This window comes from Chaetodon auriga, chromosome 2 (genome assembly GCF_051107435.1).
Source record: "Chaetodon auriga isolate fChaAug3 chromosome 2, fChaAug3.hap1, whole genome shotgun sequence".
NCBI lineage: Eukaryota > Metazoa > Chordata > Actinopteri > Chaetodontiformes > Chaetodontidae > Chaetodon > Chaetodon auriga.
Window position 1 is genome coordinate 10,070,325 of NC_135075.1, and position 22,488 is coordinate 10,092,812.

Sequence of the window (22,488 nt, forward strand, 5' to 3'; positions counted from 1 at the left end):
GGAAATATGTTACTCATATTCCTATTAAGAGAAGCAAATGTGTCAACAGTGGCCCACTGGAAAACAACGCTCAGGTCACCAACAAAAAATAAATCAGTTTCAGTTATGAAATACGGGAAATTAATATCAGATGAGACAGCATGTATGTCAAAATGTTCCGCAGATATTTTACAATAAACTACAAGAGTTGAAAACCCATGGCTGCCATATAAAGCCATGTATAAACATTTATTTCTGATTAATGGGTTAAAAAAAACTGAGTTTTTGAGGAACATTTGAAGGCAGCATGTCAGCCACTACCGCTATCGCGCGGCTCCCCTTGCCTACGTCACACTGCTGAATCAGGTATGTGTCATCAGAGAAACGCAATCTGCACGCATAATTTCCAGGTGAGCTGGATGACTTCCACCTTTAGCGGAGAGCAGCTGGGGGCGATTTCAACAGAGTTCACGATGATTATTCAACAGATGAGGACACACAGAGACACTCCTCAGTCATTCCTTTAACAAGTTTGAACAAGAGCAGATGATGATGATGGTGGTGGTGGTGGGGGGGGTGTGAAGGACCCCATTCTCAGCTGTGTTTAACACCGCCTGTTTGTGTATGTGTGTGGGTGTGTATTTATCCGTCCCTGCCTGTTTCTTGACACTTGCACTGTTGCTCCACCTCCATCGCCTTGAGCTGAAGTCTCAACTGAGCCGCGGTGAAGCACTTTCTGAGGAAGGAGCAGACAGGAGGCGGACTGGTGAGGACAAACCGATAGACATTTGACGATGGCAGAGAATAAGATGGGCCCAAACCTCCAGGCTGGAGCTGGATTCCTCGCCAAACGGGTCCAGAAGTCTTTGAATCGAGCTCAGGAGAAGGTGAGCCAGGGGAATCAACTTTCTAAAATGACATTTGGGTGTATTAAACTTCAAAACCGTACACTAGAGGCACTGTCATCACTTTGGTAAGCCACGAGACAAATTTATTTAAGATTGTTTTGTCATCCAGCCTCATATCCTGCGGGTATATATTCCAGTAGGAGCCCAGCTGCAATATGAAACAGACTTTTCTTCATAATTGCTCTAATAAGGTTTTCTTTAGGAGCAGACCGTAAAGCATATCTGAAGGGGATGTAGTTTAGTATAAGATTCACAAGAAGGCTCCCAAACAGGGACAAGTAGCTCCTTCGGAGGGTGAATGTAGCTGCTATGACCTTAGTAGAAAGTGACAAATGAGAGAATTGAAGAATATCTGTATTGCTTATGAAATATGTTGCCCTGCAGCTACAGTCCTGGTACTTTCCCAGTCTCTACTTCTGTTATCTATTTGAGTACCAAATTGTAACTCATGATGAAATACTCCCAGATGAGAGGATAAAATCAGGTCAAGCCTATTTGCTGGACCTCATCATTACAAAGAATCAGTGATACTGACTGTGAGAGGAAAGGAAATGCTCTCTACGCAGACAATAAACCACATGCTCAGGCGTTGTCTGCTGTGTATATCTACCTCTGAGTGATTTGGCTTGAGTGTGAGGCATTAATAAAACAGAGACGTGGACTTTCCCACTCTGAGCATCGTGGTGTTGTTCAGCGCTCTACAGCTGTGTGCGGACACAAAAGCTGCCACTTCCTGACTGTGCACTTCCTCTTGCTTGCTGAGGCTTTCTCACTTAGTTCGTGGTTGATTTCGCTGCTCCACTTCAAAACAGCAGCTACAGAAGTTTGCATATAGTCTGATGCAAGACAAAGCCTATTTTGGGGATTCAGGGATTTTTTTTATCGTGGAAAATGGCAAGACAGACATGATAATGACAGCCTTTGTTGCAGATTCATAGTTGAAGGTCATTCAGTGTGGGATTAAGGCTTTCAAACAGCTGCAAGCAGTGGACTGTGAAGGATCCTGTAATAGTTGGCCATGTGTGTCTTGTTTAGAGGAGGCGTAGCAGAATGTGGCACTGATGTGTCCTGACATTATCTTATTGCAGATTCATCAGTATCTGCAATACATATACTGTATGTTGACCAATAAGAAACAAGACACTGCGGTGCAGGGATGCCCAAGATGTGTTTGAGGTTATTTAGAAACAGTGGCACCAAGTCTGTCCACCAGAGAGCACAGAGAAGTTTGTTTTTTGAGAGAATGAGCTGTTCAGTACATATTGTAGTCACAATTCTTAAAAAAATGAATGTAAGGGATCCTTAATGGATCCCAAATGTCAAAGTTGGTTAGACCGATATTGAATTCTTGTGGCTGATACAGATTTGGATATTTTTGAGAGTTTAAAAAAATCTGATGACAATATGTTATCATGATACGATGTCATGAGAAGGATGTCTTACTGTTGGAAAACTCAACTTGTCAGTGCTCTGTACTACAATTTCTTGTTTTTGGCTGACGTTTACATCAGGACCGAAATGTCTGCAATTATCTGATATGAACCCATATTAGCCTTCAGTTAAAGTACCAAATTAACGTGGCACTTCTATAACGCTCTCGAACTGACAATGGGCAGTTTCAGATATAGGATCAAAATAGATGCAGCAGAACCAGAGATATCAACTTTTTCAATTCTATGCATTCTACTTCCTTGTCAAAAACCTGGTACCCACATTGCCCACAATGCAACTCAACTGCAGACAGTTCAGTCAGAGATTCAGGTGTGTTCTGCTAGTTGCAGCTAATGTAGCCATGAGGAGTGGGTTACAGGGGTCTGCTAACGCCACACCTCTGGATTTTATGGCATTTTCAAACATAGACTTCAGATGCTGACTCAAGTGACATCACTTGAGGATGTTTGTCAAACTTCACACCACTGCCTCTGGGGGCATATACAGCTTTATACAATTTTTCCCACTTATGCAGTAGTACCCCCCAACACCAAGTAGAATTTGATTTAAAATCAGTTGAGTTATATATTAACTAGCTAAGCTTGAGGTATCATTAAATGCTTGAAACTTTAGTCTGTCTAATGTTGAAATTTGCTTTATTGTCCTCTCTTAGGTTCTTCAAAAACTGGGCAAAACCATGGAGACCAAGGATGAACAGTTTGAGCTATGTTTCCAAAGCCTCAACAAACAACAGGTACACCAACATGGAACCTTTTTAATGTGGTAGTCATTGCTATTTACTGCCAGTGTCATGGAAAGGTACTATAAAGTTTTTGCTTCAATCCTTATTTAGAGTTAAACAGCTCATTTTATCCCCCTTAGCAGAAATCTCTAGTTAAATGGAGCACTGCGCAGTCGAGGAAAAAGAATAGTGTCTTGTTTTTGCTTGTGAGATGCCAGCCCACAAGTTCACACAGTCAGCTTGGCCCTGAAAACAGGAAACACTTGAAACAAGATGGAGCTCTTTCTTATTTTCTCATCCATTCTGCACGAATACTGCTTTATCTGTCTTCTCTAGATCCCTAAACACAAACATTACCCTTGATACTAAAAGAAATGAGATAGTGTGTGTGCTCATATTCAAGAAACTATCCATTTTAGGTGTTACCCACATGAAGTCATAGCTTGGGCCAGTTTTTGAAAGGATATAAAGTGATATTATGTAACATTTGAAAGAGGAAATAAGATAATCTTCCTTTTACAAATGAAATGTTGAAATTTTGAATGTGTTGAAAAGCACTAAAATGCACCCTTGTCCAGTGTAATACACTCTGGGTTTTGTTGCTGCAGCCTCACTTGGTCTGGTATGACCGTTAGCTTGTGGGCTAATGTTAGCAAACTTTTGATAAATATTGCTTTACAAACTGAATCAGCATGCCTGTTTTCTTCTTGTGCTTCTCGTGGACTATGTTTTAACGCTCATCATTATCCTGTAACTCACTTATGGCCACAATTGCAGCTGTCAGACAAAAGCTACATATGTTAACTTTTAAGTTGCTCAATGCTCATTCAGTGTTGAATGCAACAACTACAGTGCATATTGGAGGGAAACTGACAGGGAGCAACAGGAAGGAAGTGTAAGGGCTGACAAGACACGCTGCTTTCACTTCACCACTACTATCACCACAATGCTGGGATTGTTATTAAATTTGAACTCGACACTGTGATCAGTTGAGCGGGTATTGCGGATCGTATGAAACAGAAAGTTAAAGCAGAAAGAGTTACAGTGCAAACAGAAGCACACTGATTTCATCTCTTTAGGTTGTTAAGGAAATGATGAAGCATAAATGGCTGATCTGCCATAGAGATACTGTTACTGGGTGTAACTTTTCTGTGTTTTCTCCTTTGTATTTTGCCTCTGCACTCAGATCGATGGAAACAGGTTGTTTAAAGATGTCAAGGCCTACCATACAGCAGTGAAAGGTAGGTTCTGAAAGCATATACAGATCCACAACACAGCGTTAACAGAATGCCACTCTTTGCTCAGGAGAGTTGAATAATAGGGAAGTGACTTTCCTCTATTCTTGGATCCTGTGTCGACTTTTGCAATTCTGTCTGTGTTGCTATGTTGTACGAGAACAAATAAAAATCCTGCAGTGAAAAAAGCAGACTCAGCATTGAATATGTGACTCATGTGCAAGAAACTGTTGTTTTTCTAGTGCTGTCAGCTATTGCTCCTGCATCGTGAGCTCCGGTCAGGAAACCAGTGTTGTTCTGACCTTCTCGTTGTGGGTGTAGCAACAGCGCCGCAAACCCTAGAAACAATACCGCCACAATGCCCTGTGCTGCTGATGTTAGATGATAAGTTGATCCTTAAGGAGTCATGGTATATTTTAAGATTTTGTTTTTTTTTTTATTGTTCTCCCACAATTTCCTGTTCCTTTGCACAGCCGTGCATGAGACGTCCAAGCGGCTGTCCCAGACTTTGCGAGACATCTACGAATCGGACTGGAGCGGAGAAGGAGACCTTTCTGTCATTACAGCGGTATGTTCATCATGTGTGTTTGTGAACGTCTGCTCGATTAGTAATCTGAGGGCTAATCATTCGATAAGATCGGTTTGAGTTCAGCAGGGCGGACTTATTTTCAGGAAATTTGGTTTCATCAAGCAGGTTTATAGAAGCTTTATCACAGATACCATGAAAATATATGCATCTAGTCTAGAGTGGTCCACATTTCGCCAACAGGCATATACTTATAGTACAAGTCAAAGCAGCACCAGTCTGGTTTTTATTTATTTATTTATCGGCTACTTGGGGGCAGAACTTCAGAACAAGCTGAACATCACATGTCTGACGTATAATGGCCTTATAAAGTTTGATGGCTAACATGTTAGCAATCAGATATGTATTTACAGATCCAGCTGCAACATTAGCGTTCATTTGGCATCATATTTCTGAGTCCAATATTAACTGTCTTTTTATATCTGCGAGAATACTCCCTAGGATAATTTTTCTATCTTCAGCTGCTAAATGCTCCACATAAATGTTCACCAGTGGTAGTAGCTAACAGGTAGTAGCTAACATTGTCTGTCTATATAAAAATATAGATAGGTGCACCTTTAAATACAAAAAAGTGACCAATCACAATATACTGCAGACAATGTAGATCTAAATGGATACCTTATTTCAACACAGCCAATCAAATCTTAAATAAGATGGTAACCTCAGCCTTCTATCAGAGGCAGAACAGATGGTCACGGTGATCCAGACAGCAGCCTGCTACACAACACAACAGCCACAGACTCTGAACAACCACATTAGCTTTCCTCTTAAAGTCTCATTCGGCATGAGTGGACTGTGAACAACAGTTTGCAGGCTAAACAGGACTAAGTAGAAACCTTGTACATGACTGGACCATGTAGGTCATGTGTTGTCCTTTATTGTGGCCAGACTATTACACAGATAATCAGCGGTGGTTTCTATAATGTGAATTCCTGGCTATTAAATCTGCAATTTTCTGTAAGTGGTCCCAGTAATATTTGTTGTTAAAGTGCACTGAAGTAGCATATCACATGACATGGTTAAGATGGGTATGAATGCCGTTGCATGCACAATACTTTCCAGTCATATCATAAATGTTTGATTTGAAAGAGAGCTTTCTCTCTGACTCTGCTCTCTGCTGGACTGTTACAGTGCATGGCCATCATCTCTGTTTCTCACAGCAGCAGGATTTACGTTGCTAGAAAAGGAGTCTGTGGTCACAGGCACAGCCCTCTGAGCTCACCAGTTCCTTTAACTAGTTGAAGAAAAAGCAGATTTGGGAGCCAATAGTCTGGTGTCAGCTTAATTTATATACGACAGGCAATGAAGGACACTCGATCGACCAATGGTCAGTCAGGTACAGACTTTTGCGTTTATAGTGCTGGCCCTTGCTTTGCTGCAGTCCAGCCACAAATTAGCTGTTCAGCTGCAGCACATTAAGCAGCATGTAAACGTACCTGCAAATCTCCCTTGGGTCTGAGTAGATACTGATTTGCTCCTCACTCTTCAATACCACTAATGCTGTGGTTGCGTTTAGAGAAACTTGCATTGAGATGGTTCCAACTGTGTCTCTTAGAGTGAGGACTTGTTGTGGAACGACTACGAAGAGAAACTAAGTGACCAGGTTGTCCGCACCATGGAGAACTATACAAGCCAGTTCCCTGAGGTCAAGGTAACGTGATGCTTTTTAACTTGAATCAGTTCCTTTTAAACTGCATGCAATGCTAGGCTAAAATGGCTTTCAGTCCCCTTAGATACCACCAATCTGATTCTGATGACTCATGAACAGATCACGCATTGTCTTTCTGGTGAACACCATGTTTGCTTGGTCTGTGTTTCAGGAACGAGTCGCGAAACGCGGCCGCAAACTGGTGGACTACGATTCAGCACGACACCACCTGGAGGCGCTACAAAGTGCTAAGAAAAAGGATGAAGCCAAAATAGCAAAGGTAGCATTAGTTTCAGAGAACACATAGCACAGAAATGATAAGGGCGGTTTCAGTTGTAATTTTTGTTTTAATCTACCTTCAAATCCTCATTAACAGGCAGACGAAGAGTTCAACAAAGCTCAGAATGTCTTTGAAGAAATAAATAAGGAGCTGAGGGAGGAGCTGCCCGTTCTCTATCAGAGGTACGTTTGACCGGTCACAGCGGCAAATGAACATGGTCTTAAATAACAGAGGAATCTCACAGTGGAGTTTCAGGTCATGGCAGGATAAGTAAAGGGTCAATATCTGTGTATGAATAAACAGGTTAGAAGCTGACATACAGGTGTATTGTTGGTATTCTAGACTAACAAGACATACTTGAGCTATTTGGAACACACAGTGTGTGAGAAGTGTATACAGAGGTGCAAAAAAGAAACTTAAGTTGTTGTATTGCAAAAAATGTACAGAGAGATTTTCAGTTCCAGCTTTTCTAAACCTTTCAGGTAAGGGTTCAGATACTGAGTGGGAATAAATCTGAAATCCCACACATACGCATTCTTAATGTAAGTTTACACAGCTCCTTATATAGAGAAGTAGGATATTTTTATTCTTTTTTGGGGAACGTTAACATCTATATTAGATAACAGATGACAGCAAATGAGGCCAAAAACTTGTACTGTTCTGTAACATTTCCAGAGGGAATCAGTCCGAGCAAAGCTGAACTTGACTTGTAATTTATTTGAGAAGGTCGTGTGGATGAACTGAAGAAACAGACTGAGAGCTGTCTTTGTCTCTGTAGCCGAATAGGTTGCTATGTGACGGTGTTCCAAAACATATCAAACCTGAGAGATGTCTTCTATAAGGAAATGAGCGTGGTAAGATATGGCACAGGTCATTTTATTTCCTCACTCTCATACCACTAATGTAAAGTATTTAAGTGTGTGAAAAAATAAAATGAAAACTCCTTCAACTTCATCTTTAAATAATACACTATAGAGGTTCTGGTATTTGTGTTGCAAGTCAGTTCATGTGCTTATGTGTGACTTTGTCTTGAAGCTGAACCGTGAGCTGTACAACGTGATGAAGAAACTGGAGACTCAACACTCGGGAAAGGCTTTCATCATCAAGGGTCTGAACAGGTAAGGTGTTGTGTTTCTTCATCAGTAGTTCCAGTGTTGCAACATGAATGTCTTGTTTAGTAAGTGAATAACACTCATACCTAATGCTGTCTGTCTGCCAATTATGTTCAGTATGATGCAATATAAATATTACAATGCTGTATGCAAGGCCAAAAATAAAAAAACATTCTTTTTCTTCAAACAGCTCGTCAAGCAAGTCAAAGAAGAGAAAGTCCATAGTTATCTCCAACCCCATCCCCTGCAATACAGCTTTCCCAGCTGACCACGTCTCCATCCATTCTTCCACTGAAAACGGAAAGGACACCGTCCCTTCTTCCGCTATCCACCGCACTCAAAGCATTTCTGAAGACACCAGCCTACCCGAAGAGAGTGGTGTCTCGTCCAAAGATGTCAACTCGTCAGACTCCGATCTCAGCTCCAGCGGCACCAACACCCCTAAGAGGCAGTCAGTATGTGACAATGAGAGCGGTGATGGGAGCGCAGGCAGTCAAAGTCCAGAGGAGGTGACGGCGGAGGCGGTGGCCGAGGTGGAGGCAGAGGCAGAGGCAGAGGCAGAGGCAGAACTTGCTACAAACCAGTCGGATGACTCCGGGGTGGGAGTACCAAAGTCAGAGGCTGCAAGTCAGGAAGTGTCCAATCCGTCTGATTCTGCAGATAGTGACGCCCCACAGAGTCCAGAGCAGGACAATGTGAGCGATCCACCATCAGAGGAGGCCAAGCCCAAACCTGCACCAGTTCCCGCCCCTCGCGTCTCCTTCCGCTGCAAAGATAGACACCCCCTCTTAAGGGCTGAGGGGCAGGAGGAGACAGAGGAAGCATCAGCCAAACAGGAGACAGCTGACTCAGGAGATGATTCCAGCCCTGACAATCCTCCAGGCTTCCTTTACAAGGTACACTCAACTGTGATTTAAGGAAGACTAACATTTTGGTGAATAGAATTATTTGCTTTGTTTCTGAGGGTGAGATGAGAAACTATCAGTCACATGTTTTGTCTTAACGTAGTACTCTGAACATATCATATCTCATTCCTTTAATCCATACACACAGAAATGTAAAAATGATTAGTTTTTTATACATAGCTTTATAGATTGGCTTTGCTTGTGTCCCCCAGCTTCCATGGAGACTTACCATGTTCCAACTCCAGCTCTGTACTTAGCCAGCATGAGACTGATATTGACTTTCACCAAACATATTTCCCAGAATGTTGAAGTATTCCTTCAGAGTAAAGTTACGTAACAGTGACCACAAGTGCCGATTACAGGATAATGGTAAATGTTAAAGCCCAGTGTAACAACAGCATAAGTAGAAGGGAGTCATGAAGTCAGTGAACTGATTGAGTCAATGACCCACAAATGTTTATCTAAAGTCATATGCTACTGGTCATACCAAACCAAGTGAGACTGTAGCTGGAAAACCCCTGAACACGTTGAATTGAGAGAGTGTGTTTTATCGCCTTTTGACAATATGTAGTAGCTTTCTTTAAAAGTTGCAAAGCCTGACTGAAACAGACTGAATACATTTACATTGGCCCATTTGGACCAACAGTTAAATAAAGCTACATACAAGTGTGTAAATCATATGGATTCATTCAGCTCGAGGACCTCTCATACACAACCATTGTTGTGAAAGAAGCATTAGCTGTATTTTGTAGTAGCATTTGTCTGCCTGTTCAGAGGCTGCAGATGGAGAGTATTTAGTACCTCAGTCTAGTACAAATTCAATCAATGGACTTTTTTAACCTAGAACACAGGGGCGTCACTAGGTTCTGAGGACAGGGGGGCTTAGCCCCCTGGAGATGCACAGGATATGAATGAATGTAGTAGACATTAGGAAATCAAAAAAACAAATAACGAACAAGAACCGGGATATAACTTTCCCACTTTTGGACAGATTTAGTAGAGATACTCAATTGTTTTAGGCCAACATTAAATTTTAATGAAAACACATGCCGAATTTTTTTTTTGGATCACATTAACACCATCAACAAGAAAAACACAACAGATTTAACAGACATACTCTACTGCAACAACAAAAATAAACAATAAACTCAGGAAGTCTGTCAACAAAAAATACCTATAATCATTATTATATTATTAATTAGCCTATTATTATTACTATCATCATTATTCTTCTTCTGATTATTACTACTACTACTACTAGTAGTAGTAGTAGTAGTAGGCTAGTATTAGCCTGCTTATTATTACTATTATTATCATTATTATGATCATCCACTCACGATAATGATAAATTAATCATAGTGGAATCAGCTCAACTCAGTAACCCGCAGTGTGCATCCATAATGTGAGAGAAACACAACTGATGCTGTGCCCCCAAAGGCTGAAGAGAGCGCAGGGCACACTGGACACTACAACCAGGACCATGATATTAGCTACTGGCTAGCTAATTAGCATATGCAGTGTTCCTTTATGGCTGGAATCTACCTCTTGGCCGCAAAACAACAGAAGTAAAAGACGTGAGCCGAGATCGCCTATACGTCTTTTTTTTCATTTAATTTATTTATAATTTTTCTTTTTTTGTAAAATGGGAAATGCTTGGTTCATGGTTCAATCTGCTGTTAACTGTGGGCTGGAGCTAACTAATTGCTACCAGCAGTGATGAATACTTACTTTTTTGAAAAACCTTCGTATATCCATTCTTCTCCTACTGCTGCTCTAGTCAATAGTTGGCTCTGTGTGCTGCAAAGGTAGGTACACACGCTGCAACGCGCTGCAGGGAAAACATGGACTGGATTCTCAGTGATGTGGGCGTACTCTACATGGCCAAGTGGAATGGACTGGGTAATGGCGCAGTGAAGGGGCTCTCTACCTTACACCATGAAATAAAGGGAAATGGACAGATTTATGATTATAAATTAATGACAGGTAATGTGAATATTTATTTTAACTCCTATTCTTGCCCTATTATATAAAATTTGTCAGAGATTTTTTTTGTAAAAAAAAAAAAAAAAAAAAAAAAAAATCAATAAAAAAAAAAAAAAATCAATAAAAAATATCAAATTATTTAGGGGGGCTTAAGAACATTTTAGGGGGGCTGAAGCCCCCCTAAAATAGGTCTAATGACGCCACTGCTAGAACAATCATAACGTCAAGTTCATTTTGATTGGTTCACCCAAATGACAGTAAAAGAGAATAAGCTCTAGAGGCATCTAGCTTTGCACATGGCTGTGGTTTAATCTGTCAAGCTCCTTAAATATCTGCCGCTGAGATTTCTGCCTCCTCTGCAGTACAAAGGAGGTGAATAGAAATCTCTTTGTGGTTGCACACAACGCTTAGAAGAACTACTGTTGAAAACTGAAACGTGAGCACCACAAACAGTTGTTGTATTGGGTTGGGGGAAATGAACTGCCCGTCAGACGTCAGAGTAGCAGTCACGCTCAGTATAAAGCTTGCATTAATGTGACCTGTGCTGTACACCAGGGGGTGGCATTGGAGAGCCACGCAGCTTCTGAAGACGGCCTGCTCCAGTTTGATGAGGGAGACGTCATCCTGGTGCTCGCTGACACTCTAGAGGTTAGTGTGTTTTTGTAAAACCTGAAATATTCCACATTTCCTGTAAGGTGTGCTCCTTTTTCTGAATCTGAATCTGAATCTGAATATGTAGTTCAGACCAGTTTGAGCCCTGTCAGCATCCTCTTGGTGATGTATTTTTAATCACATCTTTTTTTTTTTTTTTTTGCTAAATGATGATTTTTTTTTATTTTCCTGCGGGTAACTGGCCAAACAGATTTCCTGCAGTGGAAATATCTCAGTGGCATGTTTTCACTATTAAAATGAAAATATCTCTGCTAAACACCAGCAGCCATATTCTGAAAGCATTTAGGCGAAATATCTGGCCAAAGCGTTTGAGTGCTTAAAGCCTCATCAAAAAGATAATGAATTTTTAAAAGCAGATTTTGATGATGTTGAATATGAAAAAGGATCTAATGAGCTCAGCAACACCAGCGATGACTGATTGCTTTTGACACTGGAAACATGCTCTCGGCAGTGCTGGTGAACTTGGAATATCTCAGCTGTCTGTGAGAATTATTCATCAAACCGAAAACGCTCTCTTCAGTTCCACATTTGTTTGACAGTTCATTAAGTGTGTACAGTAAATAAACAGCAAAGTAAATGAATAAAACACATTTTCTGGCCGCTAATGAATTACCTGGAGAATAAGTGAGAATCATCCCATCAGTGGAAGAAGTCACAAAACAACTCCATGTTTAAGTTAGTTTAATATATTATATCAGATTTGATCTTTAACAAATAGTTTGATGTAATTTAATGCAAATTTAACATAGTTTAATCTTTAATTAGATTTACTTCTTAATCAGATTAGATTTTTTAAATTAAGATTTCAATATAATAGATTTTTTGAGTCTGATTAAGAATTGCATTTGATTTTTAATTTAAATTTAGAATTTAATAACATAAGTTTAAATGGGCGGCACGGTGGCGCTGGTTCGATCCCCGGGTTGGGCAGGGCCTTTCTGTGTGAAGTTTGCATGTTCTTCCCGTGCATGCGTGGGTTCTCTCCGGGCACTCCGGCTTCCAAAAACATGCTCATTAGGTTAATTAGTGACTCTAAATTGTCCGTAGGTGTGAATGGTTGTCTGTCTATGTTGCCCTGCGATCGGCTGGCGACCGGTTCAGGGTGTACCCCGCCTCTCGCCCATTGCTAGCTGGGATAGGCTCCAGCCCCCCGCAACCCCGAAAGGGATGAGCGGGTACAGAAGATGAATGAATGAATGAAAGTTTAAATGGAAAATGTAATTTAATTTAGCATTTAATTTGAAAACGTTTCATCTAATCTAATCTAATCTGATCAAGTTCTCTCAGCAGCTTTGTGATTCTTACTAATACTAACATAAGACACTTTGTGAATACGGCCCCAGATTCTTTTTCTCGCTGCACAGAAAGCAGGACGTCACATTAAAAGTCAATTCTAACACTCGCACACAAAGTATCTGATCACAGGGTGGATTTGTTTTCTTGAGATCTTAGATGTGTTACATGTGTGTGTGTCTCGCAGCAGGAAGGCCTGCTGAGGGGGATCAGGGAGGAGAGCTGGACCCAGCACCGGGACCTAGAAAATCACTCTGGGATCTTCTCGGAAAAATTCATCCAGCCTGTTCAGTCAGAGTGAGGCAATAGTCACTCCTTAATCTGTAATACTTTCTCCCTCCATCAGGCAGTTGGTGACTCACACACACACACACACACACACACACACACACACACATTAGCACACACCCACGCACAGAGGGAGTGAACCCATATGTTTTGGGTGCAGAAGCTGTACAAACAGATGACGTGACAAACACGTGGTTACTCGCATGCTCCGATGTTGCAACTTGTGGCACAAAAGTGAACATTTTAGAACATTTTGTGAGATGTTTTGATTGTGGAATGTTACAGTATTTTTCTCTTTTTGTATCTTCAAAGTCTTTATGCGAAACACTGTGAAACCAAAAATCTTTTTATACTGATGATATGAGCTTGTGTAAAATTTCCTAATAAAGATGTAAATAATCGAGAGGAGGCTGTCGTTCTCGTATGAACAGGTTCCATATCACGCCGTTTAGTCAGCTGATCTGGGAGTATCCAGGCTAAAAGAAACGAATAACATACAGTAAATTTGATTTGCATTTTGTAAATAAAGGAAATTGTTACTTCAAGAGTCCAGATAAGCAACCTGAGCTTGAGAGAGGACTACGATGATTCACCAGAATGGAATGTGAAAATATTGTCAAGACCTGGAAACTGAGACACACTGACTGATTGAATGTGAGTTTATGAAAGAAAGGTCTGAGCTGGTGCTCACTTCCCCTAGTTTAGCGGTTCTGCTCTGTGGTAATGAGAAACTGAAGGGTTTTGGAGATTCTGCATATCAGCAGACTATACACAGACATCACCAGTTTGTAAATGAGCTAGCACCAAAAGGGGGAGTTAAAGGACAGGATACAGGAAACTGCAGCTGCATGGCAGCCCTGCATCATGGCTGTTTCAGACAGCTTGCTGTGATTTGCCAGTTGGGTTTTAGGCTTGGGTTTGGTGTGGTTACAATCAAGCCAAATGGCGGGGACAGTCAACATGCCCCCACTCCACCAACCTCAATTTCCCACGTATCAAAAGGACTGACACAAGGAAGAATCAAACATTTAGTCTGAAAACAAGACCAAGAAGAGAGAGCTACCATTCCTGTGGTGCTTTGCACCACTGGGCTTCAGAGGGAACACTCTTTTCAAACAGCATGCAGGGTGTTCGAGCAAGGCAAGGTGGCAGAGCATTCCTATACTGCAATTAAAAACTTGATGATTTCTGCATAGATATTTGCCATTGCAGGTAGTTGTCATTTCAAGGCAACTTGGCCAAGTTTCATGCACTGATTAACAAATTGTAGATCACTGCTGTGAGACTAATCACCTTTTTGTAAAGAGTCTACAGCCATGCTAGCAGCTCCCTGATGACCTGTGTATCAGGCAGTGGTACTTTGTGCTAAATGCTGATGTCAGCATGCTAACATGCTGATGTTAAAGTGGTATAACGTTTACCATCTTCACCATCATAGCTTGGTGAGTTAGCATGCTAACCTTTGCTAATTGGCTCTAAATTACAGCTAAAGCTGATAGGAGTGTCATCACTTCAGCAAGTATTTAGTCTATAAACAAAGGTTTTTGGGGGTGTTGCTATCACCTGTTATTTTGAAGGTCAAGAAAGAACTCTGAACCTCAATCAACACAAAATAAAGCATTTTTATGCACAACTGCACAGAACATTTTGAGGAACAAGGTGAAGGTAACTTTGTACCAATGATCCTGTGAAATGACTTGAAGTTATCAATGATGCAAACTTCTGCAGTGTGGGGCCAGTCCTTCAAAATGTGTGTTTCAAAGTAATCAGTAACTAAATGCAAGAGCTGCAGTTGATGTCGTGGAGGCCGGAATAAAGGCTGGAGTGAAAGTGTGCCTGGGGACTCTTCTGTTCCAGAAGAGAATAAACTTCTGCGTGACTGTCAAAGTCTCTATTATTGAAGTAAACTTAATTCTGCTCCATTCCTGCTAAATGAAGTCACCACAGTGACACAGGGACTTGCTGTGATACTGGCCTCACTTGAATTAGATCATAATTCCTGGAAGAAGAGCATGAGAGCAGTAAAAGTAGCAAAGTTTGTTTTGTGATTTTCTAATGAAATAACATCTGGATATTTAGTATCTTACAACTTACACAGCCTCTAATTTACAGCGGTTGTTTTTTGCCAGTGATATGGAGAAAGCATTTTCCTTCTCTGGAACATTTTCCTCAATGCAATGCTAAGATATTGACCACAATTAATGACGCTTTTACCTTACAGGAAGTCTTTTCAGATGGATGTAGGCATGACTCCCAGTTGATAAAATAATCCTTTCTGAATGCCACAGCGGGGGAATTTGCAACAAAGATGTTACTGATAGACCAATTTTTTAAGGGGTGAGGTCAACAGGCAGTTTTGGTGAGGGCTCATCCAGGATGTCTCACAATCTAAGCAAGAATCATACCCCTGGGCCGACAAGCCACACAGCAGCTGCTTTTAAATTTCCTTGGTACTTCTCAACAAAAACAGAGTAATGAAGTATTTATGTTGCATTTCCTCTCTGAGCGTACTCCGTCCTCAGCTTCTTCAACAAAAACATTCTAATCTTGGTTTGATTCTTTCTGTTGCAGTGAAAATGTGCCTGTGATTGAGGGACTGACAGAGAAACCAGACATTGCTGCAGATTACTGTAGACACTCCTCAGTGGAATATTTTCAAGGCAACCTGTGGGAATACACACTGAGAGATTAGGACAAAAGACAACCACATGCAAGGCCTCTCTGATTGAAGTCCAACCGTAACTGAGATTCTGTTATTTATAGAGTTGCTCATTCACTGAGAGGTTAATATTGAAAGGTGATATTCACAGTGGAAGACTCTGGGCTCTGCTCCAATATGAATATAATGCATTGTAACTTCTCCTTTTCTCAATGAGGGGCCTTTATCTGGGTGAGAACATGTCAAAGATCTGTTTCTTCTCCACCAGCCTCGTGCTGGTCTGCTTGTTTGCAGTGTGAGTTTTCCTCATGGCTCCTCCGGGGAATAGGTGTGTAGGTCACACGGGACTAACTGCTGTATTAGTTTGGGTCCATTAACAAGTAGTGTTGTGTTGACATGGGAGATGATAGATAAACTTGTGCAAGGTCTCCGGGAGAGCTATGGAGTTTCAACCACTGCTCGGTCATATTCATACAGATGCATGCATGTCAAGGCTCTACAGTTCAGCTTGACACTGCTGTGTGTTCATGAATAATTTCAACAAAATTAAAAGTTGCACTGAGATAGTGTAAAGACTGCAGAGGCTCAGGTATGAAGACTGAAAAAGCATGAATGAGTTACTCTGTGGACAAGACCTTTAACCTTTATTCCTTCCTGTAATGATATCATTTTTCCTCTTCTCAAGTACTAAAAAAGATTAGAGGTCAGGGAAAGGTCAGAGGTCACACTTAGCAACACAAAAACATCCCTGGAGCTGGTTGTGACTCAACATTTCAGCAGGGTGGACTCTTGCTCACACAGGAGATTTTGATCACACGTGAGGTAAATGAACGAGATTCTGTGCACAAAGCTGTTCTATATGTTCTACCCGTTTTGAAAATGTTCTTAACCGAAGTATTAGTTGAGGATCTTCAAACCTGCATTAAACGTTTTTTACCACTTGGGGGCAGCACAACAAGATGTATAACACTGACATACTGTGTGCTTAATTGTCAGCTAACTGTTGCTACTTACAACAGAACAGCATAAGCTTTGATTTGGAATTGTGTCTGTGTCCACCTGACGAATGCACAACCAATATTCACTTCTCCTTTAGCTCTGCTTTGGTCTCTACCAACTCCTGAGTCAAAAACTTAGCTAGCTGCTAACTTTGTCAGATATGTGATGTCAGAGAGGTACAGCGGATTTATGGATGCAGTAAAATCAAAACAATGGGTTGAAACACTGATGATTCCCTTTAAGTTTATCCATAAGAGTGACACCTTTACAGTCATTTGATCCATTGTTCCCTGTAGAGTTTTTGACATCTGGTAGCACCATGGAGCTATTTTTCTGTCACGGGGTCCCTGTTTTGTTCATCTCATGGACGTGCACATGCACATGTGCGGCTGATGAAACAAGTTCCTGACAGTGGTTTCAAAGTATACCACTGATTTACAGATGGCAGTAACATGACAAGTTACAACACTCCAAAAAAGATGGGGAGAAAAACACTACAAGCTGCATTTAGGGGTGTAAACAACGCTAGATTTTAAATACTTTTCAAAAATCGGCTTTGCAAATGTTTTTTAGGAGGGAAATGCACTCAGTAGGTTTGTTAGACCTCACAGATGTTTTAGTGAATAACACTGAATATAAACACAACTAGTTTGTTTACAAGAAAACTCCACAGGGCACCTTTTTACACTTGTTTTGTCATCCATGATGGCGAACACAAAACCTGCTATACCATATATACACACAGGGGAAAGCTTTGATCAATTAGATATACTATAGGTTGATATTAAGTAGATCAGCTGCAAATAGAAAGCTGCATGAAGGGTATAACCTTAGTATACTGTGGCTCTGTAGTGTTACAATAATTCCTTTGGCACTGATCCCTTACCTGTTTTAGCAAATATAGTTGCATAAAGTCATGATGCTTGGCATCTGAACCTCTGGAGGCACACATTAGCAGCCTTGCTATTGTTTTAATTGTGGTAATCATGTGGCTTCCTGTGTGTGTAGGTGGCCTTGTGCTTGTATGTGTGTGCAGGGAAGAGTGCTCTTTCCTCCATCTTTCAGTGCTTCAGACAGCATGCAGACACTCCTAGTAGGTGTGTGTTATGTCTCTTATCACCTTTACTCTGACATAATGCAGACAGTTCTGTGTGTGTGTGTGTGTGTGTGTGTGTGTGTGTGTGTGTGAGAGAGAGAGAGAGAGAGAGAGAGAGAGAGCGTTGGGGGAGTTGGGAGGTAATTTTGGCTCTGAAAAGACATAAATAAAATCCCCCACATGGCTGGCAAGTTGACCAGTGGAAAATGAAACCCTTTAAACTTTACAAGCATTCACATAGCAAAATAATTGCAGAAACAGTGAAATAGGTGTTCCAGTTTGCTCCTTCTCTCAGGCTTTTCCAATTAGCCTGCAGATGTAACTAGCGCAGCAGGTCTTTGAGCTTTTGCAGCTTCAGCGTGCTCCTTGTAGCTTGGAACATGCTCTTTTTCCAGAGTCCTGAGCCAAATTACTAAAGGTCACACACATGTTCACTTTTCCTCTCTTTAGTAAAACAACACACTGTCCACACTGCGGTAGGGAGTCCAGCCATCAGACAGCCAACAGTGCACAGACGTCAGCTCCACTGTTTGTCCTCTGTCAGTTGCAGGTGTCATTAATACCAGTCAAAACTGAAGCTGCCTGTGAGGCAAGTCTCCAGTTCATATTTGAAACCCTCCAAAATATAAATCTGATGCTTGATCTGGACCAGGGAAAGTATTTATACCTGATCAGTAAGTTTAAACACACAGCCAGGGATTTAATGTTTGGAGGAAACAGCACTTGAAAGTACTGCTACTGTAATTTGACATATTTCAGGATTTTAATACATAAAGAAGAGGAAATGGTTCAAGAGGATCAGCGCCATCAAAAGTTCTTATGATGAACATGTTAGCAAGGAGCCAGCAGATGCAGCAGAGTATTGCCGTTCATTTGAAGCCTTGTTTCAGGCCACATGATGGATGAATAGTCACTTTTTATCTCTGGTTTGGTCTGCGCCAACTTCCAAGAGAAAATATCTAGACGTTTATCTGCTAGATGCTCCACAAATTAACTTGTTTTTTGATACCTTTGTCTGCCACTTGCCACTGGAGCTGCACCAGTAGTGTACAGTGGGTTTATCTAAGCTTTTTGCTAAGAACAGCTGCCTGCCGGTTGATGAGAGCAATGAGAGTGAACCAAAACAGTTGCAGACCATAAAACCAAAACAGTGAGCATTAAGATGCTAACACACTGCAGAGCTGATGGAAGTCTGTAGGTTTGTAACTATGCGTGACACATTTCACATTGTGAACCATTGTTTATATGAAAATATTGATTAGTTCAGAATTAAATTGTGTTTATTTTAAAGGTCCAGTGTGTAGGATTAAGGGGGATTCATTGGTAGAAATGGAATATACTATTCATAAACATGATTTTATTAGTGTTTAATCATCAAAAAATCAGAAGCTTTTGTTATCTTTGAATGAGCTCTTTATGTCTAAAGAGGGAGCGAGTCCTCTTCTGCAAAGTCCACTGGATTGCACTACTGTGTTTTCTACAGTAGCCCAGAGTGGACAAACCAATCACTTCCTCTGTAGAGCACCTTTCATGTTTTCAGTGGGCACTGAAGGGGAGGGTGAGGTGAGGTGTATGCAATCTGCAACCTCACCACTAGATGCCACTAAATCCTGCACACTGGTACTTAAAGTAACAGTGTTTTCCAAAGTTTTCTAATGTTTTTTTCTCTTAAAATAATGAGCATATTTTCTCATCTTCCATGCAAAATGGGAAAGAGTTTAGTTCTCTTGTAACAAGCTAGTATGTTCAATATGCAGCTCCCATTCAGGAACCATGTTAGAGTTTCCCACAAGCTCTTGAATGCATCAACACAAAAGCTGTTTCAGAGTAGGCTGCTCTTTTTCATGTTTTGGCTTGCAGCAAATTACACAACTACGACAAAAAACAAAGTGAAACCATTATTTATATCTCTGTAGGTGGAGTTTCGAAATGGACAAAAATGTGGCTGCCTAGGCAAAAGGAAAAACGGCATCAGCTAATGGTATGCCTTGGCACTGGTTACAGTAATGCTAACTGTACGAGGTACAGTAAAAGGATAACATAAACATCTTGCTTTAGAGGGATACTACATGTTATTTACTGTCTCTGAGTGTAGGACTGCTCTTTGTAAAGATTTTGATCAATACAAAATCAGCTGTTGCTTCAAGAGGTAGCTATCAAGATACACAACTTTATCTGAGAACTAAACTTCAGAGTTTCTCTTACAGGTTTATATTATGAAAATGTCTGTGAATGCAGCTGTTGAGCATTGTTAAAACCTGCGGCTGTACTAGGAACTATAGATGGTTGTTAAATGTTGTGCCATGGCATATTGCAGTGCATACTTCATGCCAATAGAGGTCAATAAAGGTCATAGGCTGGCTGATCTCTTCTTAATCACAAATGGGAAATCCTGTATGTTATTTTTTTAACTTACGGCTTGCAAGGTTTTGTCTCACAACCGTGGCTCTGACTCTAATTTTAACCTGTTTTACAGCCTGATTTTACATTCAACTGTGGGGCAACTAGCAAATAATAGTTTAATGACTTCAATGCTGTTTCTAATAACTTGTCAAAATGTGAGGAAGTGCATTTAAATTCCATATTTTTATAGTTATAAATGTGTCTGTTTAAACCTTTTCATTATATTAACTGCTGGATAAAATAACACGCAGCATCCAGCCCATTACCACATCCACTGGCATTTAATTTACGAGGGGAACTAACTGTTGTATTATCAACTTGCTACAAGTCACAGTGTACTGCCTCGGTGCCATGTGAAAATGTCTTTTTACAGAGAGAAAACTCTCTTTGTCCAAGCTCTATTGCCTTTGGCAGCAAATGTTTCTTGACTCACAGTGCCTCAAATGTGGGGCCCTCTTTTCCTATAGGCTACACGCACACGCACACACACACACACACACACACACACACACACATATCCATGAGGAGACCTACAAATAATCACGTACTGTACGCTTGCCTGCCTGTCAGTCTGCCATGATAGCAAGTTCAGTTCCAACGAAGTGATGAGAGACAGAGCTGAAGATGGATGTCTGTGTGTTTTCCAGGTTTAGTCACACTGAATTGTGTCTCGACATGTAGAGTATGTAAGAACAGAAACAGAATTTTCTGACAGTAAGCGCCCTGCCTTTCTTAACGAGCTCCTTCTTATTCAGTTTACATCAAACGGACTGAAATGTGAAACACTCACACCTATATGACGTTAATGTGGACTGTTTTGAGTATCAAAAGTAAAACAGGGACAAAGTCACGAAGAAGTCTTGGCTGTGAAGTTCAGACTGAAGTCCCAAGTCAAGTCTGCGTCCTAAATGTGTTTTGAGCCTCAAAAAGTCACCAAAACTCTATTTTTAAATTTCAGTCTCAGTAGTGATAAATGCTTTTCAAAATTTGTGTTTAGTACTTTCACACTAGGTAACATGTAAATGTGTGCCTTGGTATGTTATTGTTGTAACACTGTTACAGTTATTTGTCATTTCTGAGCTGATTGTGTTGCATGCTGCTGTCTACTTTTTGTGACCGCTTCAGTCTTTACATCCAAATATGATAATCCAAGACGTTGTCTTTCTCCTGGTCTGCACCTTCTCCTCCTGCTCATGCAACATGACAGCTCTCAGCTTGATTCAAAACATATCTATTGGCAGATAAATGAGAAGTTGAAGAGTCGCTAGATTCATCATCATCATGTTAATTATTTGTATAAATTGACATAGATTGTTACTATTAAACAGCTCAAATCAACATTTTTCAATGCTAGTGAAAGTGAAAGTGAAAACAATGCGTCGATGTGAGAGGTGTTGCTCATTGTTCAGCCTGCTGTTGTGGTTATTTAAATATAGCAATTTTGTAGCAAGCTAACTTTAAAACTGCTGTAGTTAATATCATTATATCAACACTGAATGTAGTAACAGCTAATAATGAAAGAGGCTGAAAGTGACAAACTTGCAGAGAATTATCACCTGAATCTGCAGCTCCTCTCAGCTTCACTGAGCTTTTTATTGAGCTTCACCTCATTGTTTCCCCGTCTGACTGCAACCTCATTGTTTTGGTTCACTCTCATAGCTCTCATAACATCGTTCTTGGTAAAAAAGCTTTAAAATCCCACTGTACACCTGTTCAGCGCCAAACAGCAGACAGACATATTTAGCAACTTGCTGGTGAGCAGTATGTAGCAGCTCATTTCTCTCAGCAGTTGGAGGACACCAAAAAACAGAGCTAAAAGATGGCTAGAAGAGGCAGACAGACACAAGAGTGGAAATGAATGATAATGTTGCTCTGTAACTGCAGGATGTGTGAAGCTCACCATGTCAACTTAAGAGGTGATGATATGTCAATATCTCACCACTTGTTTCCACTTCCCCCAGCGGCCTCCAAAAATCAGTTATTGTACATTAAGTTAAACTTCATTGTAAGACTGCTGAAATAAAACATTTTCACAGCACAGTAACAAAAAGAGTAGCTCACGTTAATGTTAATGGAGGCTCAGAAAGACCCAGAGTCCTGGAACTGACGAGCATTGTTCATGATGTTAGTTATAATATCTGCCATGAAGACCACTGGAAAGGTCTTATTCTGTAATACAGGTCATTCACACTGGGCTGTAATGAATACAATCAGAAGAAGCTGCACATGTCTCAGTATGTGTTGTCTCAGTGTATCTAACAAGCTGATC

At 40.8% G+C, this 22,488-nt stretch overlaps 1 protein-coding gene across 2 annotated transcripts; it reads left to right on the plus strand.

Moving 5' to 3' along the window:
• Positions 1-330: 330 nt before the first annotated feature.
• Positions 331-13,461, plus strand: bin2b (bridging integrator 2b). Of its 2 annotated transcripts, none has more exons than XM_076741261.1 (12): positions 331-866; positions 2,992-3,072; positions 4,247-4,301; positions 4,769-4,863; positions 6,437-6,532; positions 6,702-6,809; positions 6,906-6,991; positions 7,588-7,663; positions 7,845-7,927; positions 8,112-8,817; positions 11,365-11,457; positions 12,962-13,461. In XM_076741261.1, exons 1-12 carry the CDS (start codon positions 774-776, stop codon positions 13,073-13,075), a joined length of 1,686 nt encoding a protein of 561 aa, XP_076597376.1. In that variant the 5' UTR covers positions 331-773; the 3' UTR covers positions 13,076-13,461. The 2 variants fall into 2 exon arrangements, with proteins under 2 accessions (XP_076597376.1, XP_076597386.1); XM_076741271.1 differs by having other exon boundaries at positions 630-866; positions 12,965-13,461.
• The last annotated feature ends 9,027 nt before the right edge of the window (positions 13,462-22,488 follow it).